The following is a 19,369-nucleotide window of genomic DNA, read 5'->3' on the forward strand; positions in this document are numbered from 1 at the left end:
TGATTATTAACAAACCTATATTTCAAGTTGCAACCTACTGTTTTTATTTTAACACTCAACTGACTTTTCCCCGTTGGTTAAACCTAATAAATAACACAAATACAAACTAATATTTAACGTAAATATAACCCATCTTTTAATCTTTGTATGGACCACAGAGTTGCCAGCACTTGTTAAATGCTAATGTAGGACATAAAAAACAATGTGGGCACACAAGTTCACATTTCATAAAGACTTTTAATGAAGTAAAAGGTTAATGGCCAATACCCTAGACAAATATACAAGGTGTATTAGCAACTAATGATATTATATTATAATGCCCTTCACACACACTCTGTGATACATTTCTCCTTAACACCAATGTGCATTTATTACAGGGCAGATTAATCTATATGTATTAGCTTCATAGTAAAGGTCAACAGAGCAAAGGCCCCAGTTAAACACCTCCGAATAACCTGGTATGAATCAGATTTGATTTCAGGGCATAGCCACAGGAAATAGGAGTGCTGCAGCACCCCATGACAAATCTGCATTAAAAAAAGAATAAAAAAATAGATATTTTTGAAAATATAATTTCTTCACAATAGTAGTGCACTGGGCCTTTACTAGTCCTGTATTAGCAGACAGATATAGCTGTCTATAGCACGAACAAACGTTATTTTTCAGCATCCCCTCCCCCCACCCAAACTACTCCTGCAGCTATGTTTAAGGGGATCTAGGGGGCTGGAGGTTACCACATCACAACACCCTCCTGTCAATCCCTTTCTATAACTCCCTGGCACCCTCCTCAGGCTCGGGGTAGGAAGCGCAGGTTGATGGGTTTGGACGGGATGAGCAGTGTTCTAGTCTTGGGCTCTGTGGTCGGGGCCCCATCCTCTGGCTGGATCTCATAATGCTGCATCAGCTGTAGAGGGGGGACAAGAATTCAAGTTCAAGGGTTTAGTGTTAATGAGCCACCTGGTTGTCTGACGTCTCTCTAGCCAGATAATCAGTTTACAACCATAACATTAAGTCTCTATAACATCCCATGGCAACTGGGATAGTAAAAGCAGAATATGGCCCCACTCATAAAAATGGGGTTTGTCACACCTGTTGTAAGTTCCCACACACTCTTAGATTGCTTCTGGGGATTTACCATTAGCGAATCACCACAGATGATGGACGAAATCCAACAACAATCACCTCCAACAGTCTGTGGTAACATAATTTTGGCACTGATGGCTTTTTATTACTCAACACTTCCTTGGAAATCCCAATGAAATACTTCTCTTACTCACCCTGGAGAGGGCAAAGTACATCTCTAGCTCTGCCACTCTCTTGCCCACACAGGCTCTCACGCCCACCCCGAAGGGTATAGAGCTGTAGGGGTGGTGTTGGTACGACTCTGGATCCCCTCTCAGCCAACGCTCAGGCCTGAAACACTCTGCATCCACAAACTCCCCCTCGTCATGACTGGCAGCATAGTGACACAGATGGAACTGGGTCTGAGAGAGGGGAATAGGAAGTAGTAGACAGACAGGAAGTAGAGCGACTGACAGAATTTCATGGAAATTACATCTCATCCTTTGGGGAAAGAAATAGAGATTTCTTAAGTATTGACAAAGGTGAAAGAGAGAGATGTTGATATGTTTCTCTTCATCGCCTGCCCCTACCTTCTTTGGGAACCAGTAGTTGTCCACAACAACTTCATTGTCTACGGTTAGACGGCCATTCCCTGGAACTACAGGGTACATCCTGCAGAGAGAACAGCTTCAGCAACATGGGGAGCCTCTGTAGGAATGCCTTATATAAACCTTTGTGTGGCTAGGAATGTTCAGTATACCAGACCTGCCAACCCTTTAGAGTACCAGAAGCGCGCGGCAAATTGGAGATTCAACTCGCAAATTTAGGTCAAAGGCATTTTAGAAGCATTGCCTCTATAGCTAATACCGGACACTCATTATTTTTTTCATCGCACAGTCTTCTAAACTCCCCACTCCATTTAGTGATTATACTTTTGTAATGCTTTTTGTGACGTGGATCATAATCACAGTCTATCAGGTTGCGTGATCCTCGTCATGTTACGTGGAAAACACAACTAATGGGACGCATAAGTAAATGTATATCACACTCCAGTTACTGCAACCAGTTACTTTTCGTATTTGCATTTAATTTCTTTCACTAGCAAATGCGAGTGAACTGCTGGCACTTTAGAGCCCACTGAATGTCCATCTTATGTTCTCTAACGTTAGCTTGAAACAATCAGTATTTACCTTCCCACAACACACCGAGTCGAAAAGGGATTTGTCCATGTGTTTACGTACAGCTGACAGTCAGGAAACTCAGCATCACAACAAACAGGAGGCAGACACGGGGCAGCTACGTCCAATAATGATGTATTCATCTCCATGTCCGTTGACACAAACTTTGTACATGTCTGTGTGTTGCAGCTTGAGAATTGGGATGTCAGTGGATTTATTTTTATTAAAATGTAAAAAAAAAAAAAATCAGGCCCTATTCATTACCTGCATACACGGACAGAGAATTGCGTAGTTGGTATGCAAAATGCGTGCATGTTGGCAGGTCTGGTCGCATTGGTAAAGTTTTCATACACCTAAATACCGGAGAGTTGGCAATGGCAGGTTGTGATTCTGACCTAGATGGTGTTATTGAGCATTTCAATCATTCGAAAATCAAGGACCCACAGGATAAATGGCTATGACCATATAGGAAGAGGTGGAGGGGGCCAATATCCTTCTATAAGCCTGTCATCCAGGACCTCTATACCAGGCGGTGTCAAAGGAAGGCCCTAAAAATTGTCAAAAGACTCCAGCCACCCAAGTCATCAACTGTTCTCTCTGCTACAGCACAGCAAACGGTAATGGAGAGTTAAGTCTGGGAGCAAAAGGATCCTGAACAGCTTCTAGCCCCAAGCCATAAGACTGCTAAATAGTTCACCATATCTGGACTATCTGCATTGACCCTTTTTGACACATACTTACTCTAACACATACACACACTCACCCACAAATAAGATGTACACACAGGCACACATTTGCCACACACACACACACATCACATACGCTATTGCTTCCGTCTTATCTATCCTGTTTCCTGGTCACTTTACCCCTACCGATATGTACATCTCTACCTCATACCCCTGCACATTGACTCAGTATTGGTACCCCGTGTACATAGCCAAGTAAATATTACTCATTGTGTATATATATTCCTCGTGTTACAATGTTTTTTGTTTTTTATTACTAAAACATATATATAGTATTCTGCATTGTTGGGAAGGGCCGTAAGCATTTCACAGTTAGTTTACACCTGTTCTTTACGAAGCATGTGACAATTCAAATTTGAACACACCATTCAGGTTATATAAGGACATTTCTGCCCCCACCCTCCCTCCTTACATAAACTGTCCAAAAAGCATGCCCCATGCCTCCACCTTGACTCTCTGCACTCCGGATAAAATGCCAACATGTTATCTCACTTATCAGTCATCATCAGTATAATTAGGGAAAGGAAAATGCAAGCACACAGGCAGACATACTCTTTGACCAGGCATGCTCAAAACAAGAGGCCAGTTGCAGGTAGCCGTTCTTGGCGTGTGTGTGTGTGTGTGTGCATGTGCGTGTGTTCACCTCAGAACCTGCGTGTGTGTACATGTACATGCATCTGTGCCTACGTGCGTGTGTGTGTTCACCTCAGAGTCTCCTTGATGACAGCCTTCAGGTAGGGCATCCTGCTCAGGTCCTCTGATCTGGGCTGCAGTCTTCCCGGACACACAGACATGATCTCACGGTACAGCCTGTCCTGAGACGCAGCGTCGCGAGCCAACTGGTACAATGCCCACGACAAGGTGTTGGATGTCTGAGGCGAAAGGAGAAGGACGATAGAAAGAAAGAGAGGTTTACTTAAAGTGAAGTGATATGATATATACTGAACAAAAATCTGAATGCAACATGTAAAGTGTTGGTCCCATGTTTCATGAGTTGAAATAAAAGATGCCATACTCACAAAAAGCTTATTTCTCTCAAATGTTGTGCACAAATTTGTTTACATCCCTAGTGAGCATTTCTCCTTTGCCAAGATAATTCATCCACCTGACCGGTGTGGCATATCAAGAAGCTGATTAAACAACACGGTCATTACACAGGTGCACCTTGTGCTGGGGACAATAAAAGTCTGTTATAAAATGTGCAGTTTTGTCACACTACAATGCCACAGATGTCTCAAGTTTTGAAGGAGCGTGCAATTGGTATGCTGACTGCAGGAATGTCCACCAGCGCTGTTGCCAGAGAATTGAATGTTCATTACTCTACCATAAGTGGTTTGATGACGTTGTAAACAGAGTGCCCCATGGTGGCGGTGGGGTTATGGTATATGCTGGCATAAGCTACGGACAACGAACACAACTGCATTTTAGCAATGGCAATTTGAATGCACAGAGATAGAGTGATGAGATCCTGAGGCCCACTGTCGTGCCATTCATCCGCTGCCATCACCTCATGTTTCAGCATGATAATGCACTGCCCCATGTTGCAAGGATCTGTACACAATTCCTGGAAGCTGAACATGTCCCAGTTCTTCCATGGCTTGCTTACTCACACCATTCACCCATTGAGCATGTTTGGGCTAATCTAAATCGACGTGTACGACCGTGTTCCAGTTCCCGTCCATATCCAGCAACTTAGCACAGCAATTGAAGAGGAGTCAGATAACATTCCACAGCCTGATCAACTCTATGTGAAAGAGATGTGTCGCGCTGCATGAGGCAAATGGTGGACCACCTCCGAAACACGACCCTACCAAGCTGCACTGCTTCTTGACACACTGCTCGCTTAGCCGCACCAATGTGTCGGAGGAAACACTGTACAACTGGCGACCGTGTCAGAGTACGTGCGCCCAGCCAGACACAGGAGTTGCTAGAGCGCGATGGGACAAGGACATTCTGGCTGGTTAAACCCTCCCCTAACCCGGACGACGCTGGGACAATTATGCATCGCCTCATGGGTCTCCCGGACGCAGCCGGCTGCGTCACAGTCCGGGATCGAACCCAGATCTGTAGTGACGCCTCAAGCACTGCAGTGCCTTAGACCTCTGCGCCACTCGGGAGGCCCTACTTTTTCTTTTAAGGTATCTGTTACCAACAGATGCATATCTGTATTCCCAGTCATGTGAAATCAGTCATGTGAAATCCATAGATTCGGGCCTAATTTATTTATTTAATTTATTTAGTTATATGAACTGTAACTCTGTAATATCTTTGAAATTGTTGCATTTTAGATTTTTGTTCAGTATACTTTATCGTCCCTGAGGGGAAATTTGACTTGGACAATTAAAGTGCTGATGTTTCTAAAGAAAATAATGATTCAAAGTTGAGGGAGTGGTGGAGGCTGTATCAGTGATCATAAACATTTATTGATCATAAAATCAGCACAGGAAATGACTTTGGAGATCCCAGACAGCAGGAAGTGATGCTTGACAAAAACAAGACCAGACTGCACCAGGGAATGCAGCCAGGCAGGTCATGTAGTGTTTGTTTGTATGGTTACTGTGTATCTGTCTGTGGTTATGTGAGTGCATTTTGTACCCTCTAAAATAAATACAAAGTTACACCGCAAATACAGTATATATGTCTACAAACTAAAGCAAATGGTTTCAGTATTTATGGCCTGGGGAGAATCGTGTAATCTTAAAGCCAAAATACACCTCCACCCTACAAAAGCTTCCGACTCCATCACTTCCCCCATTCCCTAAGACATGTCCAGTAGGCACAAAACAGAAGAAAACATTTTGAAATGTAGAGGAAATAATATAATTTTGCCAATGAGAAATTCACATGTTCGTTTTCCATTTCAAAAGGTTTGTTTACGGTGTACCCTACTGAACGTGACCCTGCTGTTATGTATGGCACCACCCTCCTCTCTGTATGACCTCCCATGACCCTCTCCTCTCACCGTGTCCACTCCGCCCAGCAACAGCTCTGTGATGCTGATGTACACCTCTCCCAGGGTCAGTTTATCACAGGACAGCAGGTAGGTGAGATACATCCCCTCCACCTGCTTCCCAGCCAGCACCTGGGCATCCATCTGCGCCAACTTATGGTCAATGAGATGCTGAGCTGAGGGTTTATGTAGAAGTCATTGAACACACACATTCATGTAGGGGACGCACACAAACACACACAAAATGAGTCTCAATAGTGAACATAGCTCAACAGTTAGTCTCCCTAGGCAGACGGGTTGCCACCCACATTAACAAAGTTCCCACATAGGTCTGCGATTTATGACACTTCTCAACGGTGCTTAGCGGCTGACAGTGGCTGACGTGCAAGTGACATGGGCAAGCTATTGTGCAATAGAAATAATAACTGTGCACTTGCATTGTGGAGGTGGAACCTACCATGTCTACTTTCCACCGACACATTTAAGTCCGCTTGTCGCTCAATAGAAGGAGCCCCTGACATTATTTACAAACATACCTACAGCCACCAGGTCGTCCCAGGCTTGGATAAATCGTTTCCAGAAGGGCAGGACGTTGCGTGTCCAGAGCGGGAGGAAGAGGACGGTCTCAGACAGGGTTAGCATGTCGTTGGCTGCAGCGATGAACTTCAGCGTGTCCTTAGGGATCTCCTCCTGCAGACAACCCAGCCGCGTCTCAAACAGGATGGAAGAGATCCCTGCAGGGACGGAGAGAACACAGTGAACAATGAGGACTACACAGAGCTGGTGGGATTCTCGGTATCCGAGATGCCATCTCCTGCCGTTGTGCCCCTGAGCAAGGCACTTTACCTAAGCTGCTGACTGTGGCAGATTCTGGCTTCCAACCCCACTGTGTGTGTGTGTGTTTCTGAAGGGGTTAAAATCCTAAAAAATACTGAATGAACCAATGATATCACACCTTCAAAGCCAAACTTGTAGAGCTCTGCGGCGAGGTCTGGTACGGTGGTGTGGTCCTGACTGCGGAGGCGGAGCCTCTCAATACGCTGTAGCAGGTCCCCTACCACCTGGTGGATGACAGGCGCGTACGCAGATACCTCCGCTAGCTTCAGCATCTTTGGATTCAGGACACTACGGATACGGTACCACTGTGGGCCTTTACTGTAGGAGAGGAGAGGAGGGGACAGGAGACAGACAGTGAATCTACAGTAGTTATTCAGAATAAAGGGGTGGAGGTATATCTACAGGTAACGGCCAAAATAAAGGAAAAACTTAAGTAAATGAAGGATACAAAGTATATTAAAAGCAGCTGCTTCCACATAGGTGTGGTTCCTGAGTTAAGTAAGCAATGAACATCCCAGATCTCAACCCAATTGAACACTTATGGAAGATTATAGAGCAGCACCTGAGACGGCGGTTTCCACCACCATCAACAAAACACCAAATGATTACATTTCTCATGGAATAATGGTGTCAAATCCCTCCAATAGAGTTCCAGACACTTGTAGAATCTATGCCAAGGCGCATTCAAGCTTTTCTGGCGACTAGTGGTGGCCCAATGCCCCGTTAAGACGCTATGTTGGCGTTTCCTTTATTTTGGCAGTTACCTGTAGGTTAGATTGATAATGTTGGAGGTGGAGGTACTACTGAAACAAGTTTACCTGTACGAGTTAGGGTTTCCTCAAACCAGACCAACATTGCTTTTACCCAAGGCAATGATTTATTACCAATAACTGTCATAGTGTATCTTTGAAGCATAGGGTGTAAGCAATGTTCCCTCTAAGCTGCGTACCTCCTCCAGGATGCCGCGCAGAAGAAATGCCATGCAGAGACGCAAGAGATTGAACTTCACTGAGTTCGCCGCATTAGTTTGCACTATATAGAATACTTTTTTCTGTGATCGAATCAAAATTATAAACTGGGTGGTTCGAACCCTGAATGCTGATTGGCTGACAACCGTGGTATATCAGACCGTATATAATTACGTTGGTAACCAGTTTATAATAGCAATAAGGCACCTCAGGGGTTTGTGGTATATGGCCAATATACCATGGCTAAAGGCTGTATCCAGGCACTCTGTGTTGTGCCCAAGAACAGCCCTTAGCCGTGGTATATTGTCCATATACCACAGCCCCTCGTGCCTTATTGCTTAACTATATCAGGTCCTTTTAAATGCAACAAAACAAATCTAACTTTGCAAGATTGAGTCTGATTTAGTTGTAGGGAGAGCCAGTGTGCAGCAGAGTATAATTCTTTTGGTGGGGTTAGCCCATGAGCGGTCTTTCAATCACCCTTTCAATCACTGAGCTGAATGCGCTTTTCAGCTCAGTTCAGAGCACGCATGTGCACATTTGTTGATATTCTTTGCTAGTTAGCGAGTTATTTGCCCGGTTATTGATAATTATAAACTGGCTGGTTCGAGCACTGAATTCTGATTGGCTGACAGGCGTGGTATATCAGACCGTATACCATGAGTATGATAAAACATTTATTTTTACTGCTCTAATTACGTTGGTAACCAGTTTATAATAGCAGTAAGGCACCTCAGAGGTTGTGGTATATCAAATCAAATCAAATCAAATCAAATTTTATTAGTCACATACACATGGTTAGCAGATGTTAATGCGAGTGTAGCGAAATGCTTGTGCTTCTAGTTCCGACAATGCAGTAATAACCAACAGTAATCTAACCTAACAATTCCACACTACTACCTTACACACACACAAGTGTAAGGGATAAAGAATATGTACATAAAGATATATGGATGAGTGGTGGTACAGAACGGCATGGCAGATGCAGTAGATGGTATAGAGTACGGTATATACATATGAGATGAGTACTGTAGGGTATGTAAACATAAAGTGGCATAGTTTAAAGTGGCTAGTGGTACATGTATTGCATAAAGATGGCAAGATGCAGTAGATGATATAGAGTACAGTATATATACATATGAGATGGGTAATGTAGGGTATGTAAACATTGTATTAAGTGGCATTGCTTAAAGTGGCTAGTGGTACATTTTTACATAATTTCCATCAATTCCCATTTTTAAAGTGGCTGGAGTTGAGTCAGTATGTTGGCAGCGGCCGCTAAATGTTAGTGGTGGCTGTTTAACAGTCTGATGGCCTTGAGATAGAAGCTGTTTTTCAGTCTCTCGGTCCCTGCTTTGATGCACCTGTACTGACCTCGCCTTCTGGATGATAGCGGGGTGAACAGGCAGTGGCTTGGGTGGTTGTTGTCCTTGATGATCTTTATGGCCTTCCTGTGACATCGGGTGGTGTAGGTGTCCTGGAGGGCAGGTAGTTTGCCCCTGGTGATGCGTTCTGCAGACCTCACTACCCTCTGGAGAGCCTTACGGTTGTGGGCGGAGCAGTTGCCGTACCAGGCGGTGATACAGCCCGACAGGATGCTCTCGATTGTGCATCTGTAGAAGTTTGTGAGTGCTTTTGGTGACAAGCCGAATTTCTTCAGCCTCCTGAGGTTGAAGAGGCGCTGCTGCGCCTTCTTCACAACGCTGTCTGTGTGGGTGGACCAGTTCAGTTTGTCCGTGATGTGTACACCGAGGAACTTAAAACTTTCCACCTTCTCCACTACTGACCCGTCGATGTGGATAGGGGGGTGCTCCCTCTGCTGTTTCCTGAAGTCCACAATCATCTCCTTTGTTTTGTTGACGTTGAGTATGAGGTTATTTTCCTGACACCACACTCCGAGGGCCCTCACCTCCTCCCTGTAGGCCGTCTCGTCGTTGTTGGTGATCAAGCCTACCACTGTAGTGTCATCCGCAAACTTGATGATTGAGTTGGAGGCGTGCATGGCCACGCAGTCGTGGGTGAACAGGGAGTACAGGAGAGGGCTCAGAACGCACCCTTGTGGGGCCCCAGTGTTGAGGATCAGCGGGGTGGAGATGTTGTTACCTACCCTCACCACCTGGGGGCGGCCCGTCAGGAAGTCCAGGACCCAGTTGCACAGGGCGGGGTCGAGACCCAGGGTCTCGAGCTTGATGACGAGTTTGGAGGGTACTATGGTGTTAAATGCTGAGCTGTAATCGATGAACAGCATTCTCACATGGGTATTCCTCTTGTCCAGATGGGTTAGGGCAGTGTGCAGTGTGGTTGCGATTGCGTCGTCTGTGGACCTATTGGGTCGGTAAGCAAATTGGAGTGGGTCTAGGGTGTCCGGTAGGGTGGAGGTGATATGGTCCTTGACTAGTCTCTCAAAGCACTTCATGATGACGGAAGTGAGTGCTACGGGGCGGTAGTCGTTTAGCTCAGTTACCTTAGCTTTCTTGGGAACAGGAACAATGGTGGCCCTCTTGAAGCATGTGGGAACAGCAGACTGGGATAAGGATTGATTGAATATGTCCGTAAACACACCAGCCAGCTGGTCTGCGCATGCTCTGAGGACGCGGCTGGGAATGCCGTCTGGGCCTGCAGCCTTGCGAGGGTTAACACGTTTAAATGTTTTACTCACCTCGGCTGCAGTGAAGGAGAGCCCGCAGGTTTTGGTAGGGGGCCGTGTCAGTGGCACTGTATTGTCCTCAAAGCGGGCAAAAAAGTTGTTTAGCCTGTCTGGGAGCAAGACATCCTGGTCCTCGACGGGGCTGGTTTTCTTTTTGTAATCCGTGATTGACTGTAGACCCTGCCACATACCTCTTGTGTCTGAGCTGTTGAATTTCGACTCGATTTTGTCTCTGTACTGAGACTTGGCCTGTTTGATTGCCTTGCGGAGAGAATAGCTACACTGTTTGTATTCGGTCATGCTTCCGGTCACCTTGCCCAGGTTAAAAGCAGTGGTTCGCGCTTTCAGTTTCACGCGAATGCTGCCGTCAATCCACGGTTTCTGGTTTGGGAATGTTTTTATCGTTGCTGTGGGTACGACATCGTCAATGCACTTCCTAATGAACTCGCTCACCGAATCAGCATATTCGTCAATATTGTTGTTGGACGCGATGCGGAACATATTCCAATCTGCGTGATCGAAGCAGTCTTGAAGCGTGGATTCAGATTGGTCGGACCAGCGTTGAACAGACCTGAGCGCGGGAGCTTGTTGTTTGAGTTTTTGTTTGTAGGCTGGAATCAACAAAATGGAGTCGTGGTCAGCTTTTCCGAAAGGGGGGCGGGGGAGGGCCTTATAAGCGTCGCGGAAATTAGTGTAACAATGGTCTAGTGTTTTTCCAGCCCTGGTAGCACAATCGATATGCTGATAGAATTTAGGGAGTTTTGTTTTTAGATTAGCCTTGTTAAAATCCCCAGCTACGATGAATGCAGCCTCAGGGTGTGTGGTTTCCAGTTTACAAAGAGTCAGATAAAGTTCGTTCAGGGCCATCGATGTGTCTGCTTGGGGGGGAATGTATACGGCTGTGATTATGATTGACGAGAATTCCCTTGGTAGATAATGCGGTCGACATTTGATTGTGAGGAGTTCTAGATCAGGTGAACAGAACGACTTGAGTTCTTGTGTGTTGTTATGATGATCACACCACTTCTCGTTAATCATAAGGCATACCCCCCCGCCCCTCTTCTTACCGGAAAGATGTTTGTTTCTGTCGGCGCGATGCATGGAGAAACCAGCTGGCTGCACCGACTCCGTTAGCGTCCCTTGAGTTAGCCATGTTTCCGTGAAGCAGAGCACGTTGCAATCCCTGATGTCTCTCTGGAATGCTACCCGTGCTCGGATTTCATCAACCTTATTGTCAAGAGACTGGACATTGGCGAGTAGTATGCTAGGGAGTGGAGCGCGATGTGCCCGTCTCCGAAGCCTGACCACGAGACCGCCACGTTTTCCCCTTTTTCGGCGTCGCACAGGGTCGCCGGCTGGGATCAGATCCATTGTATTGTGTGGAAGGCAAGACACTGGATCCGTTTCGGGAAAGTCATATTCCTGGTAGGAACGATGAGTTGACGTTAATCGTATATTCAGTAGTTCCTCCCGACTGTATGTAATGAAACCTAAGATTACCCGGGGTACCGATGTAAGAAATAACACGTAAAAAAACAAAATACTGCATATTTTCCAAGGAGCACGAAGCGAGGCAGCCATCTCTTTTCGGCGCCGGTTACCGTGATATATGGCCAATATACCACGACTAAAGGCTGTATCCAGGCACTCCACGTTGTGTCGTGAAAAATAACATCCCTTAGCCGTGGTATATTGGCCATATACCACAACCCCCGAGGTGCCTTATTGCTTAAATATAGGTCAGCAATGGGGAGTTACTGCTTCCGACAAGAGCACAAAACGTGTAGGCCACATTTCAAGCTCTCTTTGAAAAGCTAATCAGCTTAAAAGCTTACATCTTAATTAAAGGGGCAGTGTTGTATTTTGAGACACACTTGCATATCCTACATTGTCTAAGTCTCTGTATGGTAATAATAATAATAAATTGTATTTTGTAAAGTGGTTTCTTGCATCATACAATACAATGTACTGTCACCGTGGTGTCACAGACCAAATAAAACATTATTAATATCAAGCGTTTCATAATGTAAAAACGTTATTAAAAATTGAATGCAATATAGGCCTGCATTGAACATCACATATATGTTACTGTAGGCTATATCACAGAAATCAAAAGCTATTTCCATGTGAAAATGTTATGGGATTTGCGCCATTGGTTTTGTTGGTAGGCCTACATTATGCTCAAATAGCCACAATAGCCTATTAGCTACTGTCTAAAACTGTAATGGTACAGCTGCAGTGTTTACTGTAAACATGTGCAGGAAGTTGCACTAAATTCTCACAACATTAAAGTTTCCGCTCACGAGCAAATATTTCCTCAGTGCCCCCAAAAAACGAGGGAACAGTGGGTGTAAGTAAGTATTATCCATTCCCTTTCCTACACCCAATCTAGGAGTTGTCCTTGATGTGGTTCATCGGCCACTCACTCCACATGGAGTCCATAGGCCTGTCCCCTCATATCGCGGTACTCCTTCCAGTGTGGCAGCTCTGTCCGGACCGGGTAGCGGCCCTCCTGACGGATCACCTGGGATATCAGCTCTGGAGACGCCACGTTCACCACATCAAACGGGCCGAACCGCGAGCGCCAGATGGGCCCGTACAGTTTCTTGTGTTCAACCTGGGTTGGGGGCAAAGAGAAGATATTTGATTCTGGAAATGTACACAAAGATGTTGGAAATGCACAGTGAGACAGTCCTATATAATTATATTTCATATGAATTAATGATTCACAAAATATACACAGAGTATACAAAACATTAGGAACACCTGCTCTTTCCATGACAGACTGACCAGATAAGTCCAGGTGAAAGCTATGATCCCTTATTGATGTTACCTTATTGATGCCTTATTGATGTTATCTACACAATCAGTGTAGATGAAGGGAAGATGGTAAGTTAAAGACAGATTTTTAAGCCTTGAGACATGGATTGTGTATGTGTGCCATTCAGAGGGTGAATGGGCAAGACAAAAGACTTAAGTGCCTTTGAACGGGGTATTGTAGTAGGTGCCAGTTGCACCGGTTTGAGCGTGTCAAGAACTGCAACGCTGCTGGGTTTTTCACTCTCAACAGTTTCCTGTGTGTATCAAGAATGGTCCACCACCCAAAGGACATCCAGCCAACTTGACCTAACTGTGGGAATCATTGGAGTCAACGTGGGCCAGCATCCCTGTGGAATGCTTTTGACACCTTGTAGTCCATGCCCTGACAAATTGAGGCTGTTCTGAGGGGAAAAGGGGGTGGACTCAATATTAGGAAGGTGCTCTTAATGTTTTGTACACAGTGTATATTTACTAAAAATAACAGATATAAACTACTTATTAACCTAATTAGTCAAACCGACCTCTAGTTTAATAAACCATGAATCCAGGTGCATAACTTTGGGGGTCATGACCCCACCAATATCAGAGCCAATTTGACCTCCTAAATAATATGTTATGATAAATGTGATGGATGTGAAATGATTTAACCACCTTAGGTACTGGCTTTCTACACAGTACTACTAAATTCCAAATGTTATGACTGGATCACCCCTGGTAAATTCATAAGTACAAATAAGAATTATAGAAAATGATATTTTCCAAATTGAGAAAGTTTCTATTGCGAAGTGACATCTCGCATGTGAGCCCTATTTCTCAAAATTACTGATAATTTGTGGCATTGTGGGAGGAAAGCACTCATGTTTATACAACCTAATAATCACCCTGAGAATACTTCCAGAACCACCTTAATCTTTTATTTCAATTAAGAAAATCTACAAATAAATTGGCCTACCCTAGTCTATATTGATATACAGTGGGGAGAACAAGTATTTGATACACTGCCGATTTTGCAGGTTTTCCTACTTACAAAGCATGTAGAGGTCTGTCATTTTTATCATAGGTACACTTCAACTGTGAGAGACGGAATCTAAAACAAAAATCCAGAAAATCACATTGTATGATTTTTAAGTAATTAATTTGCATTTTATTGCATGACATAAGTATTTGATACATCAGAAAAGCAGAACTTAATATTTGGTACAGAAACCTTTGTTTGCAATTACAGAGATCATACGTTTCCTGTAGTTCTTGACTAGGTTTGCACACACTGCAGCAGGGATTTTGGCCCACTCCTCCCTACAGATCTTCTCCAGATCCTTCAGGTTTCGGGGCTGTCGCTGGGCAATACGGACGTTCAGCTCCCTCCAAAGATTTTCTATTGGGTTCAGGTCTGGAGACTGGCTAGGCCACTCCAGGACCTTGAGATGCTTCTTACGGAGCCACTCCTTAGTTGCCATGGCTGTGTGCTTCGTGTCGTTGTCATGCTGGAAGACCCAGCCACGACCCATCTTCAATGCTCTTACTGAGGGAAGGAGGTTGTTGGCCAAGATCTCGCGATACATGGCCAAATCCATCCTCCCCTCAATACGGTGCAGTCGTCCTGTCCCCTTTGCAGAAAAGCATCCCCAAAGAATGATGTTTCCACCTCCATGCTTCACGGTTGGGATGGTGTTCTTGGGGTTGTACTCATACTTCTTCTTCCTCCAAACACGGTGAGTGGAGTTAGACCAAAAAGCTATATTTTTGTCTCATCAGACCACATGACCTTCTCCCATTCCTCCTCTGGATCATCCAGATGGTCATTGGCAAACTTCAGACAGGCCTGGACATGCACTGGCTTAAGCAGGGGGACCTTGCGTGCGCTGCAGGATTTTAATCCATGACGGCGTAGTGTGTTACTAATGGTTTTCTTTGAGACTGTGGTCCCAGCTCTCTTCAGGTCATTGACCAGGTCCTGCCGTGTAGTTCTGGGCTGATCCCTCACCTTCCTCATGATCATTGATGCCCCACGAGGTGAAATCTTGCATGGAGCCCCAGACCGAGGGTGATTGACCGTCATCTTGAACTTCTTCCATTTTCTAATAATTGCGCCAACAGTTGTTTCCTTCTCACCAAGCTGCTTGCCTATTGTCCTGTAGCCCATCCCAGCCTTGTGCAGGTCTACAATTTTATCCCTGATGTCCTTACACAGCTCTCTGGTCTTGGCCATTGTGGAGAGGTTGGAGTCTGTTTGATTGAGTGTGTGGACAGGTGTCTTTTATACAGGTAACGAGTTCAAACAGGTGCAGTTAATACAGGTAATGAGTGGAGAACAGGAGGGCTTCTTAAAGAAAAACTAACAGGTCTGTGAGAGCCGGAATTCTTACTGGTTGGTAGGTGATCAAATACTTATGTCATGCAATAAAATGCAAATTAATTATTTAAAAATCATACAATGTGATTTTCTGGATTTTTGTTTTAGATTCCGTCTCTCACAGTTGAAGTGTACCTATGATAAAAATTACAGACCTCTACATGCTTTGTAAGTAGGAAAACCTGCAAAATCGGCAGTGTATCAAATACTTGTTCTCCCCACTGTACATACAGGTACAGTTGAAGTCGGCGGTTTACATACACTTAGGTTGGAGTCATTAAAACTCATTTTTCAACCACTCCACAAATGTCTTGTTAACAAGCTATAGTTTTGGCAAGTCGGTTATAGTACTATGAAGTACCAGGAACGAGATTAGAACCTCGGGACCAAACTGAACGATAATTTATAGCGAATGTTATCTGGCTATGGGATACTCCTTCCTCAAGAAAAAGTCTTTCTTTGTGAACAGTTCCTAAGATATGTGGTTCGTCATGTAAGTTGAGAGGGGTGTATCTTGAGAGGGGTGTTGAGAGGGGTGCTTTGCTGCAGGAGGGACTGGTGCACTTCACAAAATAGATGGCATCATGAGGGAGGAAAATTGTGGATATATTGAAGCAACGTCTCAAGACATCAGTCAGGAAGTGAAAGCTTGGTCGCAAATGGGTCTTCCAAATGGACAATGACCCCAAGCATACTTCCAAAGTTGTGGCAAAATGGCTTAAGTACAACACAGTCAAAGTATTGGAGTGGCCATCACAAAGCCCTGACCTCAATCCTATGGGAAATTTCTGGGCAGAACTGAAAAAGCGTGTGCGAGCAAGGAGGCCTACAAACCTGACTCAGTTACACCAGCTCTGTCAGGAGGAATGGGCCACAATTCACCCAACTTATTGTGGGAAGCTTGTGGAAGTCTACCCAAAACGTTTGACCCAAGTTAAACAATTTAAAGGCAACGCTACCAAATACTAATTGAGTGTATATAAACTTCTGACCAACTGGGAATGTGATGAAAGGAATAAAAGCTGAAATAAATAATTTTCTCTACTATTATTCTGACATTTCACATTCTGAAAATAAAGTGGTGATCCTAACTAAGACAGGGAATTTTTACTCTGATTAAATGTCAGGAATTGTGAAAAACTGCGTTTAAATGTATTTGGCTAAGGTGTATGTAAACTTCTAACTTCAACTGTACATGTGACATTGCACAGCAGTAAACTGGTCTATTTCACCATTGTTATTTTCTTCTTCTTGATTTCAATAGGTAAGGGAAACCAGGTACTGGTGTTTATGTACTGTTTTTTGATTGAGTAAAAGGTATTCTTATACCAGATTTTTGTGCAACAATAGTATAAATTCAGGTGAGACTGAAAAAGAGAGCACTGGTTGAGAGAGTGCTGCAGTTATCAATTGTGATCATGGTCACAGCTCTATTGAAAACGTATCATTCTACACATTTAATGTCCGTTTCATTGTGGACTTTTCCCTGAAATTAGATGTTGGCCTACCTGCATCTAGCTCAGCAAACCATGTCAAAATTGAATTGCAATTATAAACCCAGATTTTAGTCAGTAGCCTATGCCTATTGAAATAAATAAATCTCGCAAATAGGCCATTTATAACGGTTTGTAGTCTTAACATCTGCCACAAAATAACGGCAGACCATGTACCACCTGAATGACCAAAAACATAATTATGTTTGAATTACGTTGGTCACCAGTTTATAGAAATAAGGCACCTCGGGGGTTTGTGGTATATACCACACCTCGGGCATTATTGTTTAATCATAGCAGTCGTCAAATCAAGTTACATCGACATAATTTGAGGGGAAATGATCTGGATAGTTTAATAAGAGCGATTTAGCTCTTCTCTTGCAACATTCTTAAACTCACATTAATTATAATTGTGATGGAAAATCGAATTTAGCTTCTTAGTCTACGTCGTTAAAAATGACGTCCATATAATTTATTTCGCTCGATAACGTGCACTCACTACACGTACGCAGCTAGCCATACTTGGATGAAAGAGTAGAAGAAATTAAGCGAGGCACTGTGGGATTAATTTTTACCTGCATCGCATGGCTCTTATCTGCATATCCCTTCACGAACAGCCAATACACCGTCGTGGCCAAACTAGGTCCATGTAAATCGTCTATTGTTTTGCACTTCTCCGGAGTTGTTTCTATCGTTGTCTGCAATTTTTGTCCTAAGTGTCTGCTGACTCCGGACTTGAACCTCCGTCCACCAGACACAAAGTCGTCCAGCGCCACTGACAGTTTCTGGCCGTGGTAAACTGTGAGTCGGAGCGGCCTGGTCACCGCCGCAGGGCTACACATGTTGAGTGGAGCGCATAAAAGTTAATTCTACCATCTGTGGCTTTTTAGTACAGTTTGCCCTGCAGCACATCGGGACTCGCCCATAACTTTCACATTTCAACGTCACATGCACAAGTACAGTGAAATGCCTTTCTTGCGAACTCAAAACCCAACAATGCAGTTGTCAATAACTATGTAATACTAAAAATAACGTTAAATCAAAACACGAGATATAAAAACAAGAACACGATAAAGCAAGCATACTACAATATATACAGTATATATACAGTTCCAGTGCCATATTTAAAAATGTGGAGGGATACTGGATCTATAGAGGTAGATATGAATAGGGGTAAGGTGACTAGCCATCAGGATATATAATAAACAGAGTAGCAGCAGGGTATATGATGATGTGATGTGGGTGTGTTTAGAGTCCGTATAAATGTATGTGCATATGTGTTTGTGAGCAAATGATGGAGTGAGTGTTTGTGTGTAAGGCCCTGTAAGTGTGCAGAGACAACTCAACTCAGTCTGTGTAGCCATTTAGTTAGCGGTCTTATGACATGGGAATAGAAGCTGTTCAGGAGCCTGTTGATGTCAGACTTTATGCACTGGTACTGCTTTCCTTGCGTAAGCAGAGAGAACAAATAGTCTATGGCTTGGGTGGTTGGAGTCTTGAATGATTTTCCGGGCCTTCCTTTCACACCGCCTGATATAGAGTTCCTGGATGGCAGGGAGCATGGCCCGTGTGATGTACTAGGCTGTCCGCACTACCCTCTGTAGCACCATGCAATCTAGGCCGGTGCTATTGGCATACCAAGCAGTGATGCAGCTAGTCAAGATGCTCTCAATGTTACAGCTGTAGAGCTTTGAGGATTTGAGTGTCCATGACAAACCTTCTCAACCTTCTGAAGGGCAAGAGGCGCTGACGTGCCTTCTTCGCGACTGTGCGCGGACCATTTTAAGTTGACACTGAGGAACTTGAAGCTTTTGACCCACTCCACTGCAGTTCCGTCGATGTGGATGGGAGCGTGCTCGTCCCCCCTCCGTGTCCCGTAGTCCGCGATCAGCTTCTTGGTCTTACTGACATTGAGGGAGAAGTTGCTCCGGCCCCTCACTGCCAGGTCTCTGACCTCCTCCTTGTAGGCCGTCTCATTGTCGCCAGTGATCAGGCTTACCCCCGTCGTGTCGCAAACTTGGTGTTAGTCGTGGGTGAACAGGGAGTACAGGAGGGGACTAAGCACATACCTCTGTGTGGCCCCCCGTGTTGAGGGTCAGCAAGGCAGAGGTGATGTTGCCTACCCTCACCACCTGGGGTCAGCCCATCATGAAGTCCAGGATCCAGTTGCAGAGGGAGGTGTTCAGTCTCAGGGTCCTAAGCTTGGTGACGAGCTTAGAGGGACAATGGTGCTGAACGCTGAGCTGTAGTCAATGAACAGCATTCTCACCATAGGTATTGGTCTTATCTATGTGGCTCAGGGCATTGTGAGACTC

General features: G+C 44.6%; 1 protein-coding gene across 1 annotated transcript; it reads right to left on the reverse strand.

Annotated features, from left to right (window-relative positions):
• Positions 1 to 217: 217 nt before the first annotated feature.
• Positions 218 to 17,929, reverse strand: LOC139566148 (sterol 26-hydroxylase, mitochondrial-like). Its single transcript, XM_071387088.1, has 9 exons — positions 17,630 to 17,929; positions 12,815 to 13,005; positions 6,892 to 7,091; positions 6,473 to 6,670; positions 5,949 to 6,112; positions 3,692 to 3,858; positions 1,653 to 1,734; positions 1,278 to 1,484; positions 218 to 904 (listed from the first exon to the last, which is right to left on the reverse strand). Exons 1-9 carry the CDS (start codon positions 17,894 to 17,896, stop codon positions 788 to 790), a joined length of 1,593 nt encoding a protein of 530 aa, XP_071243189.1. The 5' UTR covers positions 17,897 to 17,929; the 3' UTR covers positions 218 to 787.
• Positions 17,930 to 19,369: the final 1,440 nt, after the last annotated feature.

Source organism: Salvelinus alpinus, chromosome 38 (genome assembly GCF_045679555.1).
Source record: "Salvelinus alpinus chromosome 38, SLU_Salpinus.1, whole genome shotgun sequence".
Classification (NCBI taxonomy): domain Eukaryota; kingdom Metazoa; phylum Chordata; class Actinopteri; order Salmoniformes; family Salmonidae; genus Salvelinus; species Salvelinus alpinus.